General features: G+C 40.8%; 1 protein-coding gene across 5 annotated transcripts in view; it reads left to right on the forward strand.

Moving 5' to 3' along the window:
• LOC149288375 (kinase D-interacting substrate of 220 kDa-like) overlaps nucleotides 1-22,111 on the forward strand; it is a 43,611-nt gene extending 21,500 nt beyond the window's left edge. The window contains exons 22-30 of one of the 5 annotated variants that reach the window (XM_089491838.1): nucleotides 11,927-12,105; nucleotides 12,328-12,551; nucleotides 13,516-13,629; nucleotides 14,769-14,840; nucleotides 15,494-15,508; nucleotides 19,072-19,206; nucleotides 19,344-19,442; nucleotides 20,383-20,616; nucleotides 20,870-22,111. In XM_089491838.1, the coding sequence (XP_089347964.1) occupies nucleotides 11,927-12,105; nucleotides 12,328-12,551; nucleotides 13,516-13,629; nucleotides 14,769-14,840; nucleotides 15,494-15,508; nucleotides 19,072-19,206; nucleotides 19,344-19,442; nucleotides 20,383-20,616; nucleotides 20,870-22,111 (2,314 nt within the window). Of the gene's footprint in view, nucleotides 1-11,926; nucleotides 12,106-12,327; nucleotides 12,552-13,515; nucleotides 13,699-14,768; nucleotides 14,841-15,493; nucleotides 15,509-19,071; nucleotides 19,207-19,343; nucleotides 19,443-20,382; nucleotides 20,617-20,869 lie in introns of all 5 variants that reach the window. The other 4 variants (XM_089491840.1, XM_089491839.1, XM_089491841.1 and 1 more) reach the window with 4 other exon arrangements.
• The last annotated feature ends 3,445 nt before the right edge of the window (nucleotides 22,112-25,556 follow it).

Consider the following 25,556-nt stretch of genomic DNA (forward strand, 5'->3'; position numbering starts at 1 on the left):
CTTTGTTTACATGCAGAGGACAAAAGAGGGAATTAAAATTATATATATAATTTTTTTTATTTATTTTTTTTACAATTACCATTGTTTTCAAATGGAGAGATTGGGGGGAAAATGTGTGAACACTCTATTACAGGTAGTTCACAATTAGTTACAGTCAAAATTATTACTCCTTATGCCATTATTTTATCATCAATATTTTGTCAGAATATGAGAGCATTTTTATTATTATTTACTGGTCTATTAAAGTACTTTTCAGGTTATAGAGAAAGATGACGGCCGTCCACACTTTATGTAAGTAGATGCCTTGATATGTTTTTGACATAAAGCAGGCTTTATCATCTGGGTGGGAGGCAGTTTCACCTGCTCTGCCAAACGTCAATGCCTTTGTAATTAAATGCCACATTAAACACATACCTAGTACTGACGATGCCCAAACCCTCCTAAGAATTAACTCTTTTTAATTTAAGAGTAGAAGAGTTGATGGACTTCAGTCAACCTAAATTACTATGGTACTATGATTATTTCTCCCCATTGTGGAACCTCTCCTCAATCATTAAGTTGCTGATTGGCTCAGGTAATGGTGGAGGAAGAACTTCCAGATAGCAAATTGTGTAGCTTTGCTAGTTATGCCATCTTTTAAACTATTACACCAAAAAATGGAAACTACGTGACAAAGTCCGGTACCTTTTAAAGAGCCGTTATAACACTGTCTATCTCACCGTTACACATCTTCTAATCGCGTGTGTTCTGTGTGCTCGATTTAAAAAAGTTAGTTGATATAACTTTAATCCTGTTTATTAAATAGCTAGGATAAGTCATGGAAAGTGGCTTTGATGAATCAGTTAGTGATCATAAATCTCTGTAGCCAAACCTTGCAGGGGAAAAGGCAAAAACAGCTTTGTTTGCGCTTTACACATAATAAAAAAAGTTTTACAGAATCGTCTTGACTTTTAGATCAGAAAATCAGATTTAGAAAAAAAAGGAAAAGGGTAGAAAACAGCCCAGGGTGCTTTGCTTGGTTATTCTGGGCTGTAAGATCACATGAATGTAAATTTTGTACATGTCTCCCTGTCCCATCAGTAGTTTTTTTGTTAACGGAACACCCTTGTCAATACCCCAAAATTAGATTTCACGTGGGAACTGCGCACAATTTACACCAAAGAATGTTTATAAAAAATACAGCTAGTATAATAATTTAAAGTGAACGACCATAAGCTCATTGCATAAAATGCTTTAATTCTGATCGTTCTTACGACTTCGAGGTGCAACCAACTTATTGGTGTTCTGCAGTAGCAAAGACCCTCTGTAACGGTAACGGATGGGTACAGGAGGATCTAGCATGGAGGTGGTAATTGATGGATTAAAGAAACTATGTAGCCGTAGTCTGCTAACGTTTTTTACCACCGGCCCTAATTTTTATGGGAAAATGTTAATGTGTGCACAGCGCCCTTAATCGCAATAGCTGCAGCCCCCTCTCTGGTGTCTCAGCCAGCTAAAAAGACAATATACAACACAAAGCAAATGGGTTGCGTGCCAAAACACCTAAAGTACATATAATAAATGGTACCTTTTATATTTTGCATCACCGAATATAAGTGCTCCAAGTAAAACATGAAAATGCAATATATATATATATAATATTATTGCAATATGTATATAACAGAGATAACATCTGTTGTAATGAAGCCCAGCAATGGGTGAAATGCGTTGTGGAGAGAAAGGAACTTGGCACAATTTTGAGAACGTAAAATAGATGGTGTATTGATTTTATGGAATAAAATGTTTTCTTTTGTATCCTGCCGTTTATTGATTATACGTGCTTTAGGTGTATTGAGCGCGTAAGCCATTTGCTCCCCTAATTGTTATGTATTTTTAGTGCTACCTCATAATGATAAATATTGGGTAACTTATATTTGCACTACATAAGTTAGAGTGAGGAACAGTTGTGTTGCTTTGGTTTAGATTTGAGTGTAATGAAAAAAAGAATGAAGCTAGGTGCTTAGTGTGGCAATAGGGAGGACCGGGGTGCTTCCAAGTTCAGAGATGAACCAAGCTACCAGATGGAGCATCCTCGGGAATGTCATGACATCAGGAGGCATTCAATTCCTAAGGAGCTTGTCTCAAGAAAGGAACCATAATCTTCCTCTTCTGATCACTGGAAGACAATGGGGAATGTTAAATCATATGTACAGATCAAGCCGCCTCTTCCATACCAAGCAGCAAAGATTATGAATGAAACGGTGACCTTGAAGGCAGCAACACTGTGAAGGACGAGAAGCAGGACCTCTGAAGCATACTAAGTGATTAAAAAAAAATAAAAAAATAGATATATTCATCTTTCTGCTACATCGATGTATAGATCAAATATGAGACTATCCCAAAATGAACCGCTTTACATTAAATCATACATTCTCTTCATGCCTTCAAACAAAACTTCATACAATGCAGGAGACACATCTTCTATTATATTCATTCACTCGTATTTAACATCTTGAAGCTGAGTTGCTGAGAATATCCGTTGAATTTCCAACGTATGGATGTGGGGACAGGGAGCCAATTGTATTTACAGCATGATGATAGCAGCAGGAGATAAATGATACACAATTATTTTATTATTAAGGAATTCAGATTGCGTAAAACAACTAGAAAACTAGAATATATATTTTTTTTCTTTTCCAGCGCAAGTAGTAAAATTTATTTTTTCCATAAAAAGCCTCATTTATTTTTATAGTAATTTGATGACACATCTGCTTGCTTTATTCTGCTGAAAAGGGGGAAATGCTGCTTCTTGGTGTTTTTTGTGAAATCGCTTTGTTAAATTATTTTCTAAATCGTTCAACTTTTAACAAATGACATTTGATACCAACACTGGAAAGAAATTTCAGCTAATTAAGTAGATCCTTCTATAAACCATCGGAACATTAAGATGACAAACTGTTCATTCAGGATTATTTTAATTGGTACAATTATTGTAATTTTGTTGCAATTATGTGTTGAGTTAAAAGCTTTTGTCTGAATCATTTGAAGGTTTGTTTTTTTCCCCCCTTTCCATTTTGTAAACTTACAAGATTAGAAGACGTAATATAAAGATGGAGGAAAGCATTGTTACGTTTTGTCCAATGTCCCTGTTTTGCAAATGAAGTCCGATATTTTGAAATAATATCCATAATATATGATTTTTGTTTCCTCTAGATTTTTGGTAAAAGAGTGAATTCTTCTTATAACTGCCGTAACCAATTAGAGACTAATAAGAATTTCTCAAAATAACCCTGAGTTAATATAATTCACGTTATGAGTTATATGAATATTAATTATTATTATTATTTTAATTAAAATATAATTCATCTTATGCAGAGAAAACAAACTGGTTGCTAAAAGATATGCTTCTTCAGTAACATTATTTATTTACTTTTTTTTTTATATCTTTACTTTCAGCTGGGGGAGGGGGGCATGCCTGAGCAGCTGCTGGCATCTAACTTTCTTTTTGTGTTTTTTTTTTTGTTTTGTTTTTGTTTTAAATTTTTTTTAATTTTATTGGCGCATGTGATTTTGTATTCCGATAGCGCTTGACAAGTCACAAAAAACCACTTTGGTTACCGCTTGGCTTCTAAACCAGAGCAGAAGGGCATTTTTATTGGACGGATGTTCCAGGGCTGGAGATTGTTTACCCTAAAACCAGCAGTTTGTGTGCCTTTAAAAAAAAAATAAAAAAAATATGTATCCTCACAATCTGTTTAGAAAGATTTTTGGTTGTTTTATGATTGGCACTAGTGGGCTAAACGCATAGTTTACAAATCCTGTTCAGATTGGAATGCTATTTTCAATGACCATTTATAAAAGGGCCGTATAAAGTCTGGTGGCATAAAAGTGAATGCATAAGCACTGGCAGTTATTAGATGACAAACTACATAACATTCTAATGTAACAATATAAAAAGTGCACAGTTGTTTGGATCTCACTCGAAAACACTTACTTTTCCCTTTTAATGTTACAAATTCAGTGCAAAAAATAGTCATTTAGTTTAGATGCTCTAGTACGCCCGCTATGTTCTAATAACGGTCCGAGTAGATTACAGCAATTCTTATTAGAGGAATTTTTAGAGTGAGTTTGTGGCTTCAACATAGATGGTGTACTTGCTAATGTTAAATAAAATTAATAGGTACTTTACTATTTAGAGGAATGTCATTCAAATATGAGTGTGTGTATATATATATATATATATATATATATTACTGTTTAAAAGTTTGGGGTCACTTAGCTGTTTTCATGAAAATCTCTAACTGTAACATAATTGCAAAGGGGTTTTCTAACCATCATTTAGCCTTTTAAACTTGGATTAGTGAATACCTCTGTATACCTATGAATGTTTTCCATTAAAATTCTGTATTTCTGATCCATTTCATGTTATTTTAATGGTCAAAATTTCCTGTCAAAAAGAGGAAATGCCAACATAATCCCAAACCTTTTAGAACAGTATTTAGTGTATATGTGATTATTTTATATATATATATATATATATATATATGTGTTAGAGGCTATGGGAATGGCCGTATTTGTGGGTGGAGTCTGGGGAACTACTTAACCCCCTACCGCTCACCATCAGGTGCGATGCATGAGCCAGGGTAACGCTTTTCCCCCACCCACCCTCTCCTTATCTTAATTCTCATTACTTGGGTATGCCCTCTTTTTGGCGTGCCGTCCATCAAGATCATGGCACACCTCAGATCTTGTAGGTAGGCATTTCGTCAGTCTCACTATTCTCGTTTATCACACTAATGTCCCAGACTCCGTACACAAATATATTTATACTTTTCATATATATTTGATAAAACTCCCCCTACCTATCTCTTCCCCCTTCCTATCTCTTCTCCCTCCCTCTCTTTCTCATTAAGATTCCTATAAAAATATCATTATAAAACTACATACCAAGTGAATAAAACAATTATAATAATGGTGAAGTTTTGTAACGAGATATATTAAACATCGCTGTGTGGCTATGTTTTTGCTACTTTCCCTTGTCCTTTCACAGTGTGTTTCGTTGTCAGATGGATGCTGCGCGGATGCAGATATCAGTTTTTTCTAGACTGTATTAGCATAACCAGGACTGTGATATATAACCGCTGCGAGGAGTCGTTTACCCGTCCTGCTTGCTCTGTGATAAAGGATCGGTAGCCTCCGTTTGCAGTTCTTGTCTATTTCTTGTCCAGAGAATTGAATTCTTAATAAGATATAGATCCTTTGTATTTTATTGGCTTTAAGTCGTAAAAATGTGTGTACCGGACTAGTGAAAGTAGACGGGACAGGAGTAGAACTTCATGAGTCCTGTAGGCAGCGGGCATACCAAGGGGTTAAGCCTGGTCTATCATTACCTTCTTACATATGTGAGATTAGCCAAGAGATACTGTTTAAGTTTTGTATGCGACCCTCCAATTTCTGGAAATGCTAACTCCGTGGTCATACTTTGTCCTAATAAGGGTCGCATTCTATAATCAGGCTAAAAAATGTAAGTGTTCTGCCAATTAGTGCCATGCTAAAAGGCGGCCTTCTTTCCATGGAGCCGGCTAAGTGTCTGTGCCGGGTTTTTGTGCATAGAAAGCTCTACTCTAATAGGCTTTAGCGTTTCAACAGCTGGTGAGTCTTCTCACTAAAGCCTTTGTATCACGCATCGAGTGGCATGCATCATTTTTGTCTCGATAGCTCCATTTATCAAAATATAGCTTTCATTTGTTGCCGTTTATTGAAATAAAACATTTAATTCTTTATAGTTCGCTACCCAAAGCATATGATGGAATTCTCGGTCTCCTTCTTCTCATGCTAAATTATACTTCCACAACAAGCACTCCTTGTAGAGCAGAGATCACTGAAATATACTTGTTGTATTGTGACGTTTTCATATTGTGTAGGAGTTCTTAAAGACACGCGAATACCACATATGTGCTGGACAGATTGTTACAAAAAAGGCTCGTTTTGAGCGAGGACTCATGATGTAGAAGAATTAATTCCAGAATATCTATGGTTCAACACTTAAAGAGCATCTCTGCCCTCTGTGATTACATTATATTTTATTTAATGAGCGCCAGCAGATTTTTTAGCACTGATACAAAAGGCGAGATATGCTGGTACAAGAAAGAAAAGAGGTCCAAGCTCTTGTGAGCTTGCAGTTCATTAAATCCTCATTGTATTATGCACTTAGAGTTAATTAGTTAGTGCTAACATACTGGTAGGAAAAAGGTTTTTGCATGAACTTCATATCGAAAGAACCTAAAGTAAGTTGTGTAATGATTTGGGATACATTTAGAAAACGATATATATATAAAAATATCATTTTCTAAATGGAGAAGCAGGTAATCCACCGATGTTGCAGCGGTAGACAAGGACCAGCGCTGGTGATAGATGTAGCGGTGCCAAATGACAGCAACATCAGGAAGAAGGAGTATGACAAGCTGGAGAAGTACAAGGACCTGAAAGAACTAGAGAAGATGCGGAGAGTCGAGGCCAAAGTGGTCCCAGTGGTCATAGGAATGCTCGGGTCTGTAACTCCTGAGCAGGGAGAGTGGCTCCAACAGAGTCAATCTTCCAGTAACTTTTTGTTGTTTTGTTAATGGACATCCGACTTCACAAATCAGAGAGCCTGGCGACCAGACGCTTCTACATTTTATTTCGTAATTATTCCCACCTTTTCTTTTTGCCCATAATTGTGCTTTTAGGTTTCTCCTAAATACTCCTTGATGTGTGTCTCTTTAAGGGAGTCATTATATAGGCATGGTCCAGTAGTCCGCTTGTACGAGCCAAATCTGTCATTTAGAAAGAGCGAGTGAATGGGATTCTCCTGCTGAAAGGCACTCAGTGCTGCGGCGGATTATTCCACACTCCCTTATGAGTCACTCGTAATGTTTTTGGCAGATGGCAGCACGATTACCGTCCAGCTTGAACCAGCTTCTTAGACACCGCAGAGTATCGGAGATTTGGAAATCTTTTTGTTTCTTCTATGGCTGCTTGTGGTGCGTGGGTTTGAAGGGGCTCATGAACAATGTTTACAGTAGACATGTAAATGAGCCAGAAACGATTCGGACCAATTTCTTCGTTCTTTTTTGGCCCATTCGTTTTTGGACAAGAATTTCATTCCCTGCCCGTTCAGTTCAGCAGGAAGTTGGGGATCCATTTTTAATTCAGGAACGAACTTTGCTACCCGGTGCCCATATTCACTCTCATTCACTCTCACACACACACGCTCATTTGCATTCACTCTCTCTCCCATTCTCTAAATGTTTCCTTACCTTCTCTGCCGGCCACTTCAGCATCTTCTTCATCTTCTATCTTATAACTTTTATCTTCTCTCTTGTCTTCTATCCTCATCCGCATCTCCGTAGACATAACCCGGTGGGAACTTCCATCAAAATGGCGGCACTTGCGGTGATGTTCTCTCCCTGATCCGCCAATCGGGGTAGAGGACATAGCTGAAATAACTGTCATTTTGACCTAATACGAACTGAGGGCAATGGGATGTCACCGCAAGCAACGCCATATTGCTCTGAACTGAGGGCAATATGGCGGCGCTTCTGATGACGTCCTCTCCCCGATCCTTCAATTGTACTAATCTGAATTTTCCAAAATGTGTTTACAACATGTATATGAAGGCTAAAAATTATCTGTAAATTGAGCAGCCAGTCAGTTGCAGGAAGATTGTCTGCCTTCCAGCAGTACTGGTAACGTTTCATACAATGAGGGAATTTAGATTTGGGTTTAGATTTAGGATAGCCCTAGAACTATCCTAAACATGTTTCAATTCCCTCACTGTATTGGCCTCAACCACCTCTGCTGGGAGGCAGTTTCACTTATCTACCTCTATATAACCTTGAGAATAAGCTTTAGGGCTTTTATATCAGGAATAAAGGACAGAATAGACGACCCTAGTGATTCTTACCGTGTTTCCCCGATAGTAAGACACCCCCGATTGTAAGACATATCGGGAGTTTCAGAGAGGTCAGCTAATATAAGCCGTACCCCGAAAGTAAGACATATGTCTTACTTTCGGGGAAACACGGGGGGATTTGCCTCCAGTGCCCTCCCCCTCCGACTGAAGAGACAGCGCCGTTTTGATCAGTCTGCCGACAGGTGTCACTGGCTCTGTGTCCTCCCGGAAAAAGGTCAGTGCTGGTCATACAGAGAGAGACCAAGGAGGGGGAGGGGGGTGTGAAGAGATTCTCTGCAGCTCTTATTGTAACCGCAAGATGCAGCTGAGGAGGACTACAAGTCCCAACATACCGGGCTGTGTGGGCTTACAGTTCTCCTCTGCTGGAGCAGCAATAATGTTTTCCGTGGTCCATCCATGTTAATTTTATGGTTAAAACAAAAAATTCGACAATTTTTTCCCAATATAAGACATACCCCGAAAGTAAGACATAGTGGGGCTTTTAGGGATAAAAAGAAAGTAAGACACTGTCTTACTTTCGGGGAAACACGGTATCTGCCTTCAAGTTCTAAGGTTTTGGGGTTTTTTTGTTCTTTTTACATTGCGGTTTGCCCTTAAAAGGCTTGCTGTTGATAAAATGTTGTGTGCGTTCCATAAACTTCTACCAGTGCTGCAGGTTTAGGATTCAGTCCACGGTCTGCTCGTTACCTCCTAGTGGCTCCTGATATCGATCTCTCTGTGCTTTGAGGCATGCTTTTGGCAGTTGACTCGCTTGCTGTCTTTGGTTATCGTTTCTACTTCGGAAATAGTTTTCACTAATATATTCCAGCTCTACGGTGGGATATTTTTTCAGAAGCAGCTGGCCTGGGAAGGGGAAAAATAGACACCAGGCATAAGTGGAAATTACCTTATTACAGCTTGTACCCAGAACATGCGCCAAGTTAGAAACCATGATACCTATATGGGCTAGGCAGCCAAGGTCTGGGACCTCCTGGCCCAGGGACCCCGGTAAAGCCAGGTGGCACCCTGCCCCCCCCCGGTAACGAATATACACCCTCACAACTTTACACACTCGCTCTAAAACATCCTCACGCTATCACCCCACCTCCGTACCGTATAGCTGTGGACACAATGAGCGAGCAGCCGCAAAATCACCGAAGGCTAACGTTACACCACGTTACGTGACCGCACTGCTGTGCTGCGCCTCCACAAGCGAGCCCGTCCAGGCCTGGTGACAATTACCTATCTTTACTTATCATTCGTATAATTTAAGCAGTGCTATGATGGAAATGAAATTTCAGATTAAAAAATAAAAGTATACAGTAAAATTCCAACCTCAAAGCGGGTCCAATGTATGATTCGCTGCAGCAAGTGTTAAAACAGCCTATGGCTCAGCCTGGATGTGGGGAACGCGAACCCTGATCCTTAACTGACGGTATTTGGCTTCTCTAACCGTGATTCTCCTTTCTGATGTTTCACGTACCTACGCAAGTTATGGATTGGTTTTCCATGGACAGAAAAAATCTTTTGATTGTCGCATAAATTGTCCATTGCTTAGTATGAACAATTAGATAACAATACAATTATGAAACATTATTAGAACAAAAGCCCCAAACCCTACATTTTATGTAATAATTATATATACCTCTGTGGGATTATTCGGCTGAATGCATCTCCTCCAGTACATTGTTTGCTCTGGTGAATGCCGCGTGCCGGGGTCTTCCTGCCACTTATTGGCTGCTTTAGCTGCCAATCAGCAGCAAGTAATGTCCGATCATGGAGGAAGAAGTAAGATTTTACAACATGGCTGCAAGTCCTGTGTCAGGTAAGAGCTGTAATTAAATGCATACTGAAGTACTCAGCGGGGTGTCGGGGGCATTGGGCAGTCCTATCAGACTATAGGAATGAAAATAGATCATTTTAAGTTGGATTGAAGAATACTTGTCAGTCTGTACTGTCTTGGCACGTTATTTCTTAACAGCTTGTATATCGATAGCGTTTGGACTCCATTTCCCTTTGCAGACAATGGTTGCATTGTTAGCTCTGAGCCTCTCAGCTGACATGTCTCGGCAAGCTAATATACTTCATGTGACGCGTCAGCTGAGCCTTTACTTTTCTGTCTAGCGCCTTATCTTATTTGGAATTTGCTTTGCTGCCTTTAAACTCCTTAAAACTGGTAATACTCAAGTTAAATGTATCTAAGCCTTCCAAATAAATGTGAATTTGCACGGAGCGGCTTATTTGCAGTCTGTTTTCACCCTGCTCGGGTGAAGTAAGCAGAGCTACTTTTATACTGTAAATAGTCGGATGTAATTATTTTTCAGAACAGTTGGTATTTTAATAAGCCTGTGATAAATAGTGATGTCAGAGGTACCGGAACACAATGAAAGATGAGTCAGGCGGATGGGAGTCCATAGTGGATCTAGCAGAGGTAGCAAGGGGAACGGTCCTGGAGCTCCCCCAAATTAGAATGTAATCTGACACAGTTTGGGCTATTTTTTTTTGGACTTCCATTTGGCCTTGGAGCACACCAGTCACATACTGGGCAGTCACATCAAGTGGGTATGATCAGGATACGAGCAGAGAAGACAAACCTTGTCCTAGTAGACTTATGACCAGAGCCTTTGGGGCTAATCTGGGGAAAGATTAGATAGTAGTATATGGGGCCACATCTGCTACTTTGTTTCATTAAGCCACACATACTTAGTGTTATAAGACCTGTAGCAGGAAAGGTACATGTCAACCACCACAACCCACCCTCCAATTCTTGAACAGAGATCATGCCATGCTGTTATACGGAGATGGACCGTCTGTACACCGTTACCCACAATATGGGGACATTTAACTTCCTGCTGTACAGTGCTTGGGACGAACTGTGCAGTAAAATCTCTGCTAAATACATTGTGGTCGGAATCCGCACAAGCCGACTGCTTGCCTTGCAGATTTTTACAGCACTGTATTTGTTTCCTTTGAAGATTAGTTATTACTTTATACTTAAACTTGGATTTAATTGTTTAATCATAAACCTTATGCAGCTCATAAACTGCTGGAATGTTCCTTTCGTTCTATCCCTCCAGTCCTCGCTCTAATGAATTCTAAATGCCTCGTTAATCACTTATTTTGGATGACGTGTGGGCTTAGTAAATGCCATATCAAAGCGGCAGCTATTAACACCGTTATTGCAATGAAAAGCAGTACTTTTAAAACTCTTTCTTAATTGAATTACTCTCTATAGAGTGCATTCGGTTCCTAAAATATTCTTATTTCTGATTTCTTCACTGTTCTCACCCAACAATAAGCATCTCCAGCTTGTAGTTTAAAGAGCCACTAAACCGTCTTTTGTCTAAGGATTAAGCAAACCTCATTCATATCAGACTCGGAGTTTGGACAGTCCTTTAAGAACCCATAAAATGTTGTAGGGTCCTTGTTTACATAATTTCCATAAGAGTGGAAACAAATGGGACATTTTAAGTATCCGCTGCCTCATTGACATTGAGAGGACCCATGGTTATCATCAAATCTTGTAGGAACAGGGCAGGCCCCGAATCACAGAGGGACCAAACTGAGACCGGTCAATGAGTCCGGTATATTAACTGGTTTCATTTTATTGTAAGTAATTCCCAGGAGTAACGAGGTGTCTTTAATCGATGCTTTTGGTCACATAATGACCAAGGGTCACTTGAAGCTTCCCAGAGTTGTCCTTGTAAAGGGACGCCCTGTTAGTGTTTTATGAGTTGAGCCCCATGGAAAACCACTTAAGATGACTCTGAAAATACGAGATCTCATCCTCGAGTGTCTCTGTGAGCTTTCGGGTGTTGAAGACCAGGATGTGGTTTTGTAATTAAAAATCTATGCAAAATGACAATATTTAATGTTTCCAGCATACTTACTTTCTTATTTGGAAGATGTACCTGAAGAGCAACTGGAAGATGGGTGATGTGAAAGCGTACTCATGTGGCATAATAACCACTTAATCAAAACATTTTAATGTAAATTTGTGATTTTGTGTTTCAGAATTTCCAAAAATATTCCCACTACGAAAGATGTTGAGCCCTTACTTGAAATTGATGGCGATATTAGGAGTTTTGAAGTCTTTTTATCATCCAGAACACCAGTTCTGGTGGCACGGGATGTCAATACATTTCTACCATGTACAGTAAATTTGGATCCAAAACTGCGGGAAATCATTGCAGGTAATCGCTGGGTCGCGTCAGACTTTGTGTTAATCTCTAAAGAATAGTCAATAATACCAAACCCCTCCAGTGAAAGTAGTTTAGCGTGTTCTTATTTAAACACGGTACCAGGTTGTAGCATAGGCTGGTGTTGGGTCAAGCAGCGTGGGTGTACCATGTATTTCCTTGTACTTTCGGGCATAAGATCTTTTTCGCTTACCCAATAGTAACTAAATGTTTCAGATGTGCGTGCCGCCAGGGAGCAGATGAACATTGGAGGATTCCCTTATCCTCCGTTGCCTTTGCAAGAAGCTCCACCTCGTCCGGTTTCGGTGTTCAGCCAGCCATCCTCCGTATGCTCGTCTGCGTCGTTCAATGGAGCTTTCCCCGCTGGAGTGATGTCGCCGCAACCACCAAGCAGCTACTACAGCGGCATGACGGGACCGCAGCATCCCTTCTACAACCGGGTAAGGAAGGGGTTAACCATTATTGCCTCCCGTCATAAAAAAACCCAAAAACAAACAAACTTGTACACCTTTTCGCATATGAAACAAACAGCAAAAGTTGTCAAAACAAAATTTTTCCCATTAATACTCACCAAGACATGGCTTCCTCTGTCTCCTTCACTTCTTCATCGTCTTACAGTCTTTTTTGTCTTTTCTTTTCTGCCCCCATCCGATCCCAAGCAATCCTGTTACGCATGTCATAGTGTTACCAAGTGCTTTGTGGCTGATAAAGTTTGTATGGTCGCTGCCAGGCATATTCATAACTATACAGCCGTTCTGCCGAGAGAAACTTCTCCTGTCTGAGGTATCTGGTAGATCCACAACTTCAAGTGAGCATTACTAATGGAAAGGTGGCCACAAACTCTGTCGAATGAGCTGTTTGATATGTTAGACGCTCTGTCGAGTTCCTTTTTATTGTAGAATAAATAGATAAAATGCAGTTTGCGTTTCCATGACTTGCAGAGTCTGCTATAGACCGTCATGCTGTGGTCCATTGTGATATACTGTATATATAATATATATATATATATATATATATATATATATATATATATATATCATAAGCACTATGTTATAATGAGCCACTCCGAGTGAGTCTGTTGAGGATGTTCCAGAATAACAAAGCATGTCCTGGATACAATACACTTTTACACTTTCAATGCATGTATGAAAAAGTGTTCATTTTACTTTACAGTAATGGATGGTTTTTTGTTTTTTTTTTGCTTTTTTAATCAGCTGCTTTGGATCTAAAATGTCCGATAGACGGAGCATTCAGGGCTTAACAAACCCCAATGTTTTTTTAAAAAAAAATCCCTCCATCAATGTTTTCATTAATATGTGATATCATGTTTTTGTTGTGTCATTTTTTTCCCTGTTTACCCTTTTATTATTGGTTTTTGCATGTGTTTTTTTTCTTTTTCCATAGCCATTCTTTGCACCTCATGTTTACATGCCAAGGTATTACTTTGGCAATCCCCAACAACCCATGTCACGTCCATGCGTAAAACCCAATATGTCCAGAGATCAAAGCAATGGCCTAGTAAGTATTGAGAACCGCGTGCTTTACACTAACCTTCGGCGTTACAAACTAACCAAGGCTGCTGGCACTGTCTGTGAATTATCCAGCATTGTGTGCGTGTGTTTGAATGGGGAAAAAATATGCTTTTATGGTGTGAGAATGTCTTGGTGGTGTTTGAAAAACAAGCGTTCTGGCACTTAAACTGTATGTATGCATATGTCGGTGTGTATGCATATATAAGGTTTTTAAATGATTCCTTCCCTTTCTTTCCCCACCTTGGTATGCAGATTTATAATTCTGTATTAAATGAATTGAGGTCTGCCTTAGGCATCTCTCATACTCGTTCTGTGATTTATTTAACCTTGTGACCGGTTGCATGTTTTGGCCTGGGCTGACTAGACTGAGAGCAGCAGACCAGGAGGAAGATTGCCCTATGGGGTGATCAATGCCCCCCCAGTGCACCTCTGCCCAATGGGCCGGTTACAAGGGAGATAGCTGATCTCCCCAACTGGCCCATGTGGTGCGGGGGGCTGCCGAGGCAGCACGGCCCCCATAGCTTTCTGTAAGCAGCGCGATGTGTCCTCCTAAGCGGAGCATGGGGACATCATGTACCGGCATTCAGTATAACGCACAGCGGAGGTAGGTGCTTGGTGTGCATGTGTATATGTGCTGGCGACCGTTTTACTTACGGAAGGTTTGCAAACATTCACTAATATTGTTAATAACAGTGAATAGAGTTGGGTGCATCCTCCCTGGCGTGCCGTTTGGGGCTGTACACGTTGTGTCTCCTGTTGTGTTACACTGTGTGCGCTGGGTTTCAGTGCTTTTACAATTAGACTTCACAATAAAAGACAATCAAGGTTGGGAACATTTACAGTAAAGCATATAAAGTGAACCACTTTAAAGGCATTTAAAATTGCACATTTTTTTCCCAGCACGTTCCAGCCTTCCTCTTTCTTATTGGCTGCTTATCGTAGGTTTTGACTTTATAACCAGTCCAAAAGTGTTTTATGGCATGTTGAATAACTTATTGCTGTTTAACTAACCAGATTCCTTTTAAACCCCCCCACAGCCACACGTGTGCGTTTTTCTTTTCCTCCTCCTTCCTGGTATGTGTTTGAAATTGTGTTTTCAGACTCTACGCATTATTGTGTTGCTAGGGCGTCATCGAAGAGGATTCTGCCGAGGCTCTGCCTTCTCCAACTCAGTCTCTCCCGGTAAAGACCGCTGCCGTGCCGTGTGGTGTTGTAGCATCATGGTGTGTTAGGAGAAGTTCTGTTACTTCAGTCGTGCTAACCTTTGTGTTACTAACACTGCATCAACAGCTGTACCCTGCCATAAAATAAATTGGCACCAGTCACTCACTTATTGACTGACATGTATTGCTTTGGCATCATCCCCTGTAGACCGGGCAGAGGCGATCGGTTCACTTAAATACGGCATAATATGTGAGAGGTTTCTTTATTTCCTCCTCATTACGCGGATCACCGTTTTAAATCCACCGTCAATGGCCTTTAAACCTCCAGTTTCTGGGAGCCCCTGAGACCCCCACGCATCAATAAATGGATCTGCCCCCTGATATAAGTTTTTAAATGTGGTTTTGGATGCGCATGCTTTTACTAACCATGTATAATCATCACCGTATAGTCTAGCTCCTTGGTAGTTGTATTGTTTGTACTTAATATAGATATCATTGTGGAGCCATTGTTACAGCAGCACGGTTATTTATAACTTTTAGAAGCTGTGATAACAATCACTGGATGGTTTTTGGTGTCCTCTATGGGTGCTGATAGCTGGAACAGTTTGGGGAAGCATGTATATCTTTTTATAGAGCGTTGCATTTGGAGTATAGAAATTTTTTTTATTTCACCGATGGGTTTTTAAGGTTAAACATCAACAAGTCGAGCCATAGCTGTGCCTTGGGCTGGGAACAGGAGCCGTCGTGCCGGGGCTGATGCTCCAGATCTCGCTAGCATTCTTCGAGTCTCCACATTGAGCTTCTTCTGAGCAGATAGGGAATATGGTTCTGTACGGCTTACCAATAGTAACCATCAGGCTAGTGGCTGATTCTTGGCGGCAGCCACATGTCATGCTGCGTAGGCAAAACTTGTGTATGTGCATCTATTTACATCTTCCTCCTTCTATTCACCTCTAGAGACTTACCAATCATTCCAAGGAAACCCAGAAATATCATTATTTGTTCCTGTCCGATTAGGTTATTCTTTGTTGTCCGTAGGTTGCCGCTGATCTCAGCCTGAAGTTAACATTTCAATCAAATTCCCCCCATTAAAAAAACACAAGCTAAAGGTAGCCTTAATTACGGTAAATGTAATGATGCCCTAAACTGTGTCGATGAGAAGTACCCGGATTATTATTACACCCCGTTATAAAATGGCAGTGTTTGTGGAGACATTAATGCAAATAGGAGTCATAAATGTCACCCCAACTGGATGCGGTATTGTTACGCTAGCGGACTAACCTCGTGTAAATGACGAATAGTGTGCTTTTAAAATTATTCAAAAAAAAAAAAGAGCAAAATATATTTTAATTTGCTTAATGAAATGGTGTGGGATCCACTCATATTTGGGTCAAATTTTAACAGAAATAGGTAAAAGCAAAAAACCCTGTGGTATATTAATAAAGCAGCCTTCTGATGTATGTTTACTTGTAGCATCGGGAATATTGTATAACGTCATCAGCTACTGAAAACCCATTTAAAGTTTGGAAACAATATGTGTTTTACGCCATTACCATTTGCATCGTTTGTATCATGTATTGTATGCAAAGCTTTCTTTGTGAGCGGTGGGACTGCAGGCTGAACGATCTGTATTCCTAAGAACCTGTTGGCATTTCTAAGTGGGTCAGCTGATCCTTTTTTTTTTGTTGTTTCTTGGGAGGAAAGCGGTCTTTGTCAGCCAGAGTATTAGGAGCATAAAATCTGCTCAGTCTTACATTCCTGATCGCCTAGAGCCTGTTTTCCTCATTGAAACGGGAACATAACGGCCTCCGAAGTGCCAGGATAACCCTCTTACTGCAGTCATTTGAAGCAATACAGCGGCTGACGATGTGCCCATGCTGCTTACGGCCCTCGCCGGACCCTTTCGGTGTTAGGGATTATACTCGCAAAGCACTAACTGCACAGATAATGGGAAACAATGTGCAAGGAAAAGCACAAATAACTTTCACCCGAAAAGTCTGACACTCTGGCTTCAAAGCTGGCTAGAGATCATAGTATGACCGATACTACCGAGAGATCACTCATAGATGTGTAATTGCCATCTATTTTTGTACACGTGTATTAATAGCACACAGTTGTCATATTTGCTTCTTAGAACCAAAATGTTTGAGTGTGCTGCCCCTTTTTTGCAGAATTGCAAGCAAATATATTAAGAGAAAACTATTTTAGATTTGTTGCTTGTGTCCCCTGCGTGACATAGCGAGTTACCATATGCACATTCCCATGAAGAACAAATTGTGCCAGACTCTCCTCATTGGATTCTAGAAGAGGTGAGAAAATAAATAGATCAGGGTCTTTCAGTAGATTTTATTAAGGTCTTTATTATCTTGCATTGGATATTGAAAGCCATGTAGATGTGTGTGCAGATGACCCAAAATAAGGTGACGCAGTCTGACCTAGATGTTACTAGTCGGCAAAGAGATCTGGACAGACTGGAGGACTGGGCACCCAAGTGACAGATGAGATTTAATGTTGGTAAATGCAAAGTTATGCATTTTGGGAATAGCAATTGATGTGTAAATTATACCGTAAATGGGGTTGTGTTAAATAAAAATGACTTGTGAATAATTGTAGATGACAAGCAGAAGTGTTCAATGTCAGTCTGCTGTTATAAGGGCCAGTGAGATATTGTCATGTATGAAAAGATGACTAACTGGAGAAAACTATAATTCTGCCTCTGTATGTAAGAATTTTTGAAATGGCGGCTACAAAGTTAATAAGAGGAAGGGAACACATGACAAATTCAATAGCTGCCTTTAAATATTGGCAAGATTCATTTTTTCACAAAGAATAATATACAGGGGTGTAATTGGTTTAAAGGACATGATTAGTTACAGTGTTGATCCAGTGAGAAATCCGATGCCATTTTGAAGTCAAGACACTTTCCCCCTTTTTGAAACACAATTAGAAACTACAGTATTGGCTCGATTATAGGCCGCACCCTAAAAATTTGGTGCTATTTTAAAGAAAAATTTATTTTTAAAGAAAAATACACATTAGTGGAATGTTAAAACAGTATTTTACCTAATGAACAGTAATACATGTATTTTATCATTTTTGGTATCTGTTATACAGCATATGTTATATACAAACAGAAATTTGGAAAACTAAAAACCATTTTAAGGTCCCCCCTTAATTCATAATGCACCTTACTTATAGAAATGTCTGTCTATGGTGTCTAGCTGGGCCGCCCAGTGGACATCTGTGCGATTTCCGCCGGGGCTTCTATGGTGGAGTGCCATTGCTCCACCATAGAAGCCCCGGTGGAAGTGCTGACAGCGGAGGTCGTCTGCGCGCATCGCACAGATTTCCACCAGCTGCCGGAGAGGAGGATCCAGGTCCCCTGCAGAGCTGCGGGGACTCTGGATCCTAACCCTGCTGCTTACCAGCAGAGGGGCTAAATGAAGAAAAAAAAACAACTAAAATGTGCCTTAAATGAAACGGTGCCCTAGTTTGCCATATTGCAAAACTGCCCAGCTGGGGGCTCATGAAACTGATGTGCCCCACAAGGCTTTTCTGATGTATCTGTGCCTGCCTGGAACCCCTCCTAGATTCCCTTGTAGTATTTTTAAGGGGATTTTATTGTTCTGGTATCAGTGGAATAGCACACTGTTCCTGGTCTCGTTGCAATCCGTTGGTAACATCCTATTCAGCGACTGACGCGAAGCCCTGCTGAACAGGCTGATGTGCCAACACCCGTAACATACACTCTACACAGCGGCACGGAAGGCATTTCGATATATTTATTACAGAAATAAAAAGCCTTCGTGTCACATCCTAATAATGTCCTTTCCTGGCAGCCGACGCACACTGGTGGATAAGCCGGATTTTATTTTTTATATAATGAAGTCTCTCTGCTCGGGTGACATACAGCTCTACGTTCTGCTTTTAAGTTTGTTATATTTGATATCATATTATAGCATTATATCTGAAAAATGAAACCCTATAAAAATAGCAGTGCGAGTATGTGTATGTGTGTATCCGTGTATTCCAATTCAGGTCACTCCACATAAAGGAGAACAAAAAGAGGGCAATAACCTTTAAATAAAGCATAATTAAATAAATTGGATGTCTCTGCACGGTTCACAAAACGAGATGACCATCTTTTCACGGTCCATGTGTTATTTGGCTACATAAAGCATAACTTTTATCATATTACATTTCAGAGAGTTGGGTTATTACTTCAAACCTCTTTCTAGTATTTATGTGTACCGTCCCATTTGCAGGGTCCGGGCAGCGTTGCCGCAGCGCACCCCTCAGCGTTGGGGTCCATGAACGTGGATGCCGTTTGCGAAAAGCTGAAACAGATAGATGGGATTGATCAGGGCATGCTGGCTCAGTACACGGCAACCGTGCGCAAGGTAACAATGTGTGTTCCTCTCGTCCCACCGGAGACAGGGTACTTTAACACAGGAGCTCTCTTTATTTTGCACACTGCAGATGCTTACCGGCCATCAGTTGTTTTATAGGGGGAAAAAACCCTTTTTTTGCTTTTCAGGCAAATATTAACGGACGTGTCCTACAGCAGTGCAGCATCGATGAGCTAAAAAAAGAAATGAACATGAATTTTGGTGATTGGCATCTTTTCAGAGGCGCGGTAAGGACTTTGCTTTTATAAATGTTTTATATATATATATATATATATGTATGTATGTGTGTGTGTTTTTTATTCCGGCTTTACCTCAGTTGTTCTGTACTTATGGGTATTTCTTATACCTGCGTAAGGTAACTCAGGCATATTGGGAACCATGTCATTATTACCTTCTGTAGCTGCATATTTGTTATGAGCCGTTTATATGTTGAATAGTTTCTAGGTATTTCGATCACCGTCGTGTAACACCCGCTTCATCGAGCACATAAAAGCAGCGCATCTGAACATCCATTACATATGTCTGAGAGCGTCTCTCCCAGCATGCACCTGACCCACTCCTCTTTATCGGCTGTGAAGTTTTATGTCATCTTAAGTTTGTAGAACCTGCTTTATAACAGCTGCAGAAATCAGGAACGAGATGTTCATAGGTCTCAACCAGTTTAAGTATTTATTTTTTTTTTAAAGTGGAATTTGTTTGGAGTTTTGTTGTTTTCGTGAAAATGTCTTCCCGAAGCCCTTTGTTGTGAATCCTCTACAAACAGATGGAATCGGAACATTCAGATTACAATCTGAAAATTGTTTCTTTACCTTTTTCTGAGAGGAGGAAAGAGCAGGGAGACGGGCAGTTGCTATAATTCTGGCATAATCATAGGCTGCCTCTGTCACTACAGTTCCCATCATGCTCGGCTAGTTATGCCTGACAGCATGATGGGAACTGTAGTTTGTGGAGAACACTTATCCAAATGAATGTGATGGGAACTGCAGTACCCAATAGACACATGGACTTTCATGCTACCTGCTTTGGATATCTATTTCCATCATGTTCTGCATGCCAGGGTTGACATGGTAAGTTCACCATAAAACCTCAGAGTGATTGATGTGCCTGTGTTTAAAATAAAACAGTGTTTGTCGTGTTAACCGTATCCTTGTTATTCTGCTATCTAAGCTTCAAGAGATGAGAAACTCTGAAATCCAAATGCATCCCGAAGAGGTCCGGACAGCAGCGGAGGCCAGCCGTCCTATGGTTGGCCACAGCGAAGTCAGCCGGCGCTCGGTTCCGAATCCTGAACTGCCCCGCACCGAACTGGCTGGTCAGACGTACGATTTCAGTTTCAGCTTTGAAGAACTCAATAATCTCGGTTTTGATGATCCTCCGCGTCTTGGCACTGTACCTTGGCAGGTAGAGTTCAAATCCCCCTTATCCATTTTTTTTAGGAGTTATATCAGTTTACATTATTCTTCTTTATCCTAGTAGCCTAACCAACAAACTATTAAATCCATAAATACCGGGAAATTCCCCCGTTATTTGGAATGGGCCGATGCACAATCCCTGCAACGCTCTGCATCCTTGTGCCTGCTGACCAATATGTAAAACGTATGTGCCTGTGGGAATATCTCTGAACTTGGTATTACTTTTTTCTTATGTTTTGCAGGGAAAAGCACACAGAACTCCAAGCTTATCAAGTCTTAATTCACAAGAATCCAGCATTGAAATTACCAAGCTTACTGATAAAGTGCAGGCCGAGTATAGAGATGCATACAGGGAATATATCGCTCACATGGCACAAATTGAAGGTGGCGCAGGTTCCTCGACTGTAAGTGGCAGGTCCTCTCCAATGAGTTCTAGTGCGTATTATATGGGGCAGAGTACGTCGGTGAGTTCTCTGCATTCCAGTTCAGAGCAGGACAAGGGAAAAGACAGCGAGCCTAAACCAGAAGACGGAAGAAAGCCTTTTGTGCTGAAAAGAAACGATGTTGTGGATTACACATCATCAACGGTTTCTACCACAGATGCTTCACCCTTGGACCCGATCACAGAAGAAGACGAGAAGTCCGATCAGTCTGCGTCCAAGCTCCTTCCTGGGAAGAAGTCCGCAGAAAGAACCGGCCTTTTTCAGGGAGCAGATCTGAAACTTAAGGGAACTGGTCTACGCTACCAGAAGCTTCCGAGTGACGAAGATGAATCTGGGACTGAAGAATCCGATAACACTCCCCTTCTTAAGGAAGGTAAAGACAAAAAGGCTGATGGAAGCGCAGCAGATAAGAAACTTCCTGACCATACATCTGATACTGTAAGGCCCTTCATCAAAGCAAAAGAGTATCTGTCAGACGCAATCCTTGATAAGAAAGATTCATCTGACTCGGGTGTCCGATCCAACGAGAGCTCACCAAATCATTCTCTCAATAACGAGGCCACGGATGATTCCCAACTTGAAAAAGCAAACCTGATTGAGCTTGATGAGGACCGCTACAGAGAGAAGAGGGGAATACCGAATAGCTTGAGTGGTCTTCAAGACCCTGCTATAGCACGGATGTCAATCTGCTCTGAAGACAAGAAAAGCCCATCAGAGAGTAGTCTTATTGCGAGCAGCCCAGAAGAAAACTGGCCTTCATGTCAGAAAGGTTACAATCTGAACCGCACCCCGAGCACAGTTACCCTCAACAATAACACCGCAAACCAAGCCTTCAACGACACCGGGGAGGCTAAAGAAGAGTCCCCAATTATTGTAGTTCCCGGATCAAGTCCTGTCCAGAACGAGAACCTGAAACGCTTGACTCAAAAGCGAGGTCAGCGTTCAGGATACAGTCGGCTGGCAAAAGATGCGTCCGAACTGCGCACGGTTGCATCATCTGAGTCGGCCGGCTTTGCCGAGGAGAGAGAGAGTATCCTTTAAGAACGTTTTACATCCGCGCAGTGTGTTGGTTTCATTCTTCATTTACAACATTCATTCCTTTCTTGCCCATGTCACCCAAGATTTCCAACCGATTGTGGTCCTTAACAAACCTTTCTTAAAATGAACTGGAAAACATGTAAAAGTCCATCAGCCATAAATTATTAAAGAGTACGGCCACTTAGCAACTAATTGCACCATCTTGTGTATGTGAAAAAGAAGAAAGAAAACTAGTTCCAGAACACACTGGTTGTTGGCTTCATTTCTGATGTTGATGCATATATTTAGCATTAGCGGACCCCTATAGTGTTTCTAATCAGGGTTTCTTAACATTTCTCAACCAATTGCCGCTAGTAACAAATCATTTTCATAATTTACATGTAATGTTAGCAATAGGTAAAAAAAACAAAAGTAAATAATTGTCTGCTAAATAGTATTATTTTATTAAGCTAAATAAATGTGAGAATACTCTTAGCTCCATCAAAAGTAACCATTGATGAGACATGTTGAGAAACTGATTGATGGCCGAGTGGATCTTTAAGGCATGGACGGTCGTATGGTTTGTTCCGCTCATGAATACCTACATTCCTAATACGATGTTTCTTCACTAAAATGGGAGTTTTCAAGTGAGTTGTAGTTGTAACATTTTGACTAAAAGACTTTATTATGCATTATAGAGCACCAATCCTTCATGGTAGGGGGGAACTGACCCTGCATAATGTGTAAATTAATATGTGAAGGGCTTTCCCACACTATTTATATATTATACATAGTCAGCAAAGCCATTCCTGCATGAAGATCTCGCGTAAACTGCATAGTGAAGTTTCGGTTTAGTGAATATCCTTAATACAGTCCACTAATATTAAACAAATCCAAAAACAAGAAAATATAATCCTCAATATTCTATGTGATATCTAAATGTTGTAGGATACACTTTTTAACCCCTTCAGATACTGCTACAAATGTGTTTGTGATTGGCTTGGTCCAGATTGCATGCTACTGGCACATACGTGTTTTGTGAGATAATCCTGCATGCTGAATTACCAACGTTTATGGGGAAATATACTGATGTATTGACCGATGTTCACGTCCGCTTAACATATGCCAACCGATTGTGTCTGCCGTAAAAAGGGATCGTGACACAGATTGGTTTCCGGCACCGGCCACGCTGGAAGCATATGTCCTAATGCATTATTCTAAGCCCTTCTTTGGGGTATAAAGCTCAGTGGCATCTGGGAGCACCGTTGGCTGGACCTGAAACTGTAATTTACACCGGAAATCAGTATTATCTCTATCACACTGGTACCTACGGGTATTGGCATAGAACATGCATAATAATCTACAAAGCACCCCAGGTTCTAAGGGTAACATTAATTCATTTTACCTGCATTCTACTTCAAGGGCCTGTTCAGTTTCTGGAGGAACCGTGTCAAGTCTGTAACGTATTAGGATTCATTTAAGCTACTTTCTTCAGTTATCACATAGACCGGATATCACACTCCTCTTCCCGTAGTTTTATAACGCTTTCCCTTGTAGTTGGAGGCGGACGAGAACTTCTGCCCATAATCAGAAAATAGTTAAGTGTTGCCATCCAAAATCTTTACCGCTAGTTAAGTCACGTGCCTGATGCGGTTTATTTCCCTACACGCGTGACAGAAAGACAGTCGCTTACTTCATCAGCTTCCGCAGGACTTGGTGCTCACAGCGGGATCGCTCCCGAGGGAAAGATCGTTTTACGTGTAGGGCTTCCCCAGTCTTTCGTTGGCTGCAGGCCTTCCTTCCATCTTTCCTCAGTGGGCCTGGCCGTGCCCTTTACCTGGGCATATACCGGTTTCTATACCACCGTGATGTACCTAGCCCCATGCACACGCTGTTTTCACTTCATTTTACAGAACAATTTTTCTTCCCAATGTATGTTATGGTCATTCAGTCAGGCTTTGAATGTCTTTGTTGATGTGGACCAACACACAGAACAAACACTGACTACAAAAAGTCGTTAATGTGTATCACAAAACATGGTTACTGTAGCTGACGCAAGCCAACTCTCCGATTCCGTCATGTCAGTTGGCTCTTTACTCGGCTTATGTGACATTACAAGCTTAACGGGTTGCTTCCCGGCTGTGTTTTACCAAACCTGTAGTCACCGCAGATATTTTAACCCTTGCCGCTGATCGGTGCCGCAGGCCGGCTCCTTTCTAGTAACAACTGCAAGGCGGGTTAGACTCCAGCCAGTTGGTCAGCAGCTTCTCCCATTACGTTTTGTGTACATTATTCGTTTCACTTCCAGACCAAGAAATCCCTAAACCTCTGCTACGGAGGAGTTATACAGAGGTTTTAGTGGATGGGGGGGGGACTGCTGTATTATGCTAGAGACAGCCTGTAACGGTGGGACTGCCCAGCCTTTTGGACTGTCGCATGCATATAGTTATGGTGTTACTGAAGCCTGCATGAAAACAGTGTTTGGTATTTAAAAAGTGCTGTAAAACTTTGGTATTGTGCAAAAAAATAAAAATAAATGATTAGCGTCAACGTGAGTTGTTTTTGTATTTTATTTCCAGCTTCAACAGACTCTGTTACCTTTACAGCAGCCGTAACCAGAGAACCGCATACTCCTCATTCACGTGAAGTGGGATCACTGTCTCTTTGCTAATGTGTTTTATATAAAGCAACAAAGAAATGGCAAAACACCAAGGTTCTTACAGACTTTATCCATATCCAGTATTATTAAGTGCAATATAACCACTAATTGCGTCCAATCATATATCCTCATTTACAACGCCACCGCTGGCAGTATCTCGGTGCCCACATGTGTGTTTGGTGGCATGTCCCGCAGCCCAAGTGGCTAGTCTGGTGGTGGGACCTGCGTGGTAGAGCTCGGGGGACAACTGTCTGATCCAATGATAACTGGAACAGTACATTTTCTCAAGAACGGTACATTCTCATGACACTAAAAAGTGTCCAATCCAGGAAAAAACTGCCACAGAGATCAGCCATGTTTGGTTTACATTGGAGGTGGTGAGTTATTCAAATCTCCTTAATAAGAAAATTGATATAGATGTATTGGACAAAGAGAAGATGAGCGCCCTTGTTTGACGGTGTGATAGACAGAGAAAGATTCTAAATTTTTGACCCAATAACAGATATTACTGTATAAAGACTATTGTGTCTTCCAGCAAACAGGAACGCGCTGTTCTCACCAGATCACTTTCTGTACTGCTTTACTATTCAAAGGGTTCATTAAGCTAAACCATTTTTTCCTCTAAATAAAGATTATATTGTGCTGCAGTTGGTGTTATACAAGCTGGCCCACCTTTATAAATGGCTTGCTTATCAAGTATTTCCCAAAGCGCTGTCTGAGCCCGATGGTGGTAGTTGTCTTCTAGCAGCTGGAGAGAACAATCCCAGATAAAGCCGTAAGCTTGATATAAGACAATAAGGTGCATTCTAC

Source organism: Sceloporus occidentalis, unplaced genomic scaffold (genome assembly GCF_023333645.1).
Source record: "Sceloporus occidentalis isolate IW3139 unplaced genomic scaffold, rSceOcc1.0.p SCAF_52, whole genome shotgun sequence".
In the NCBI taxonomy this organism is placed as follows: domain Eukaryota; kingdom Metazoa; phylum Chordata; class Lepidosauria; order Squamata; family Phrynosomatidae; genus Sceloporus; species Sceloporus occidentalis.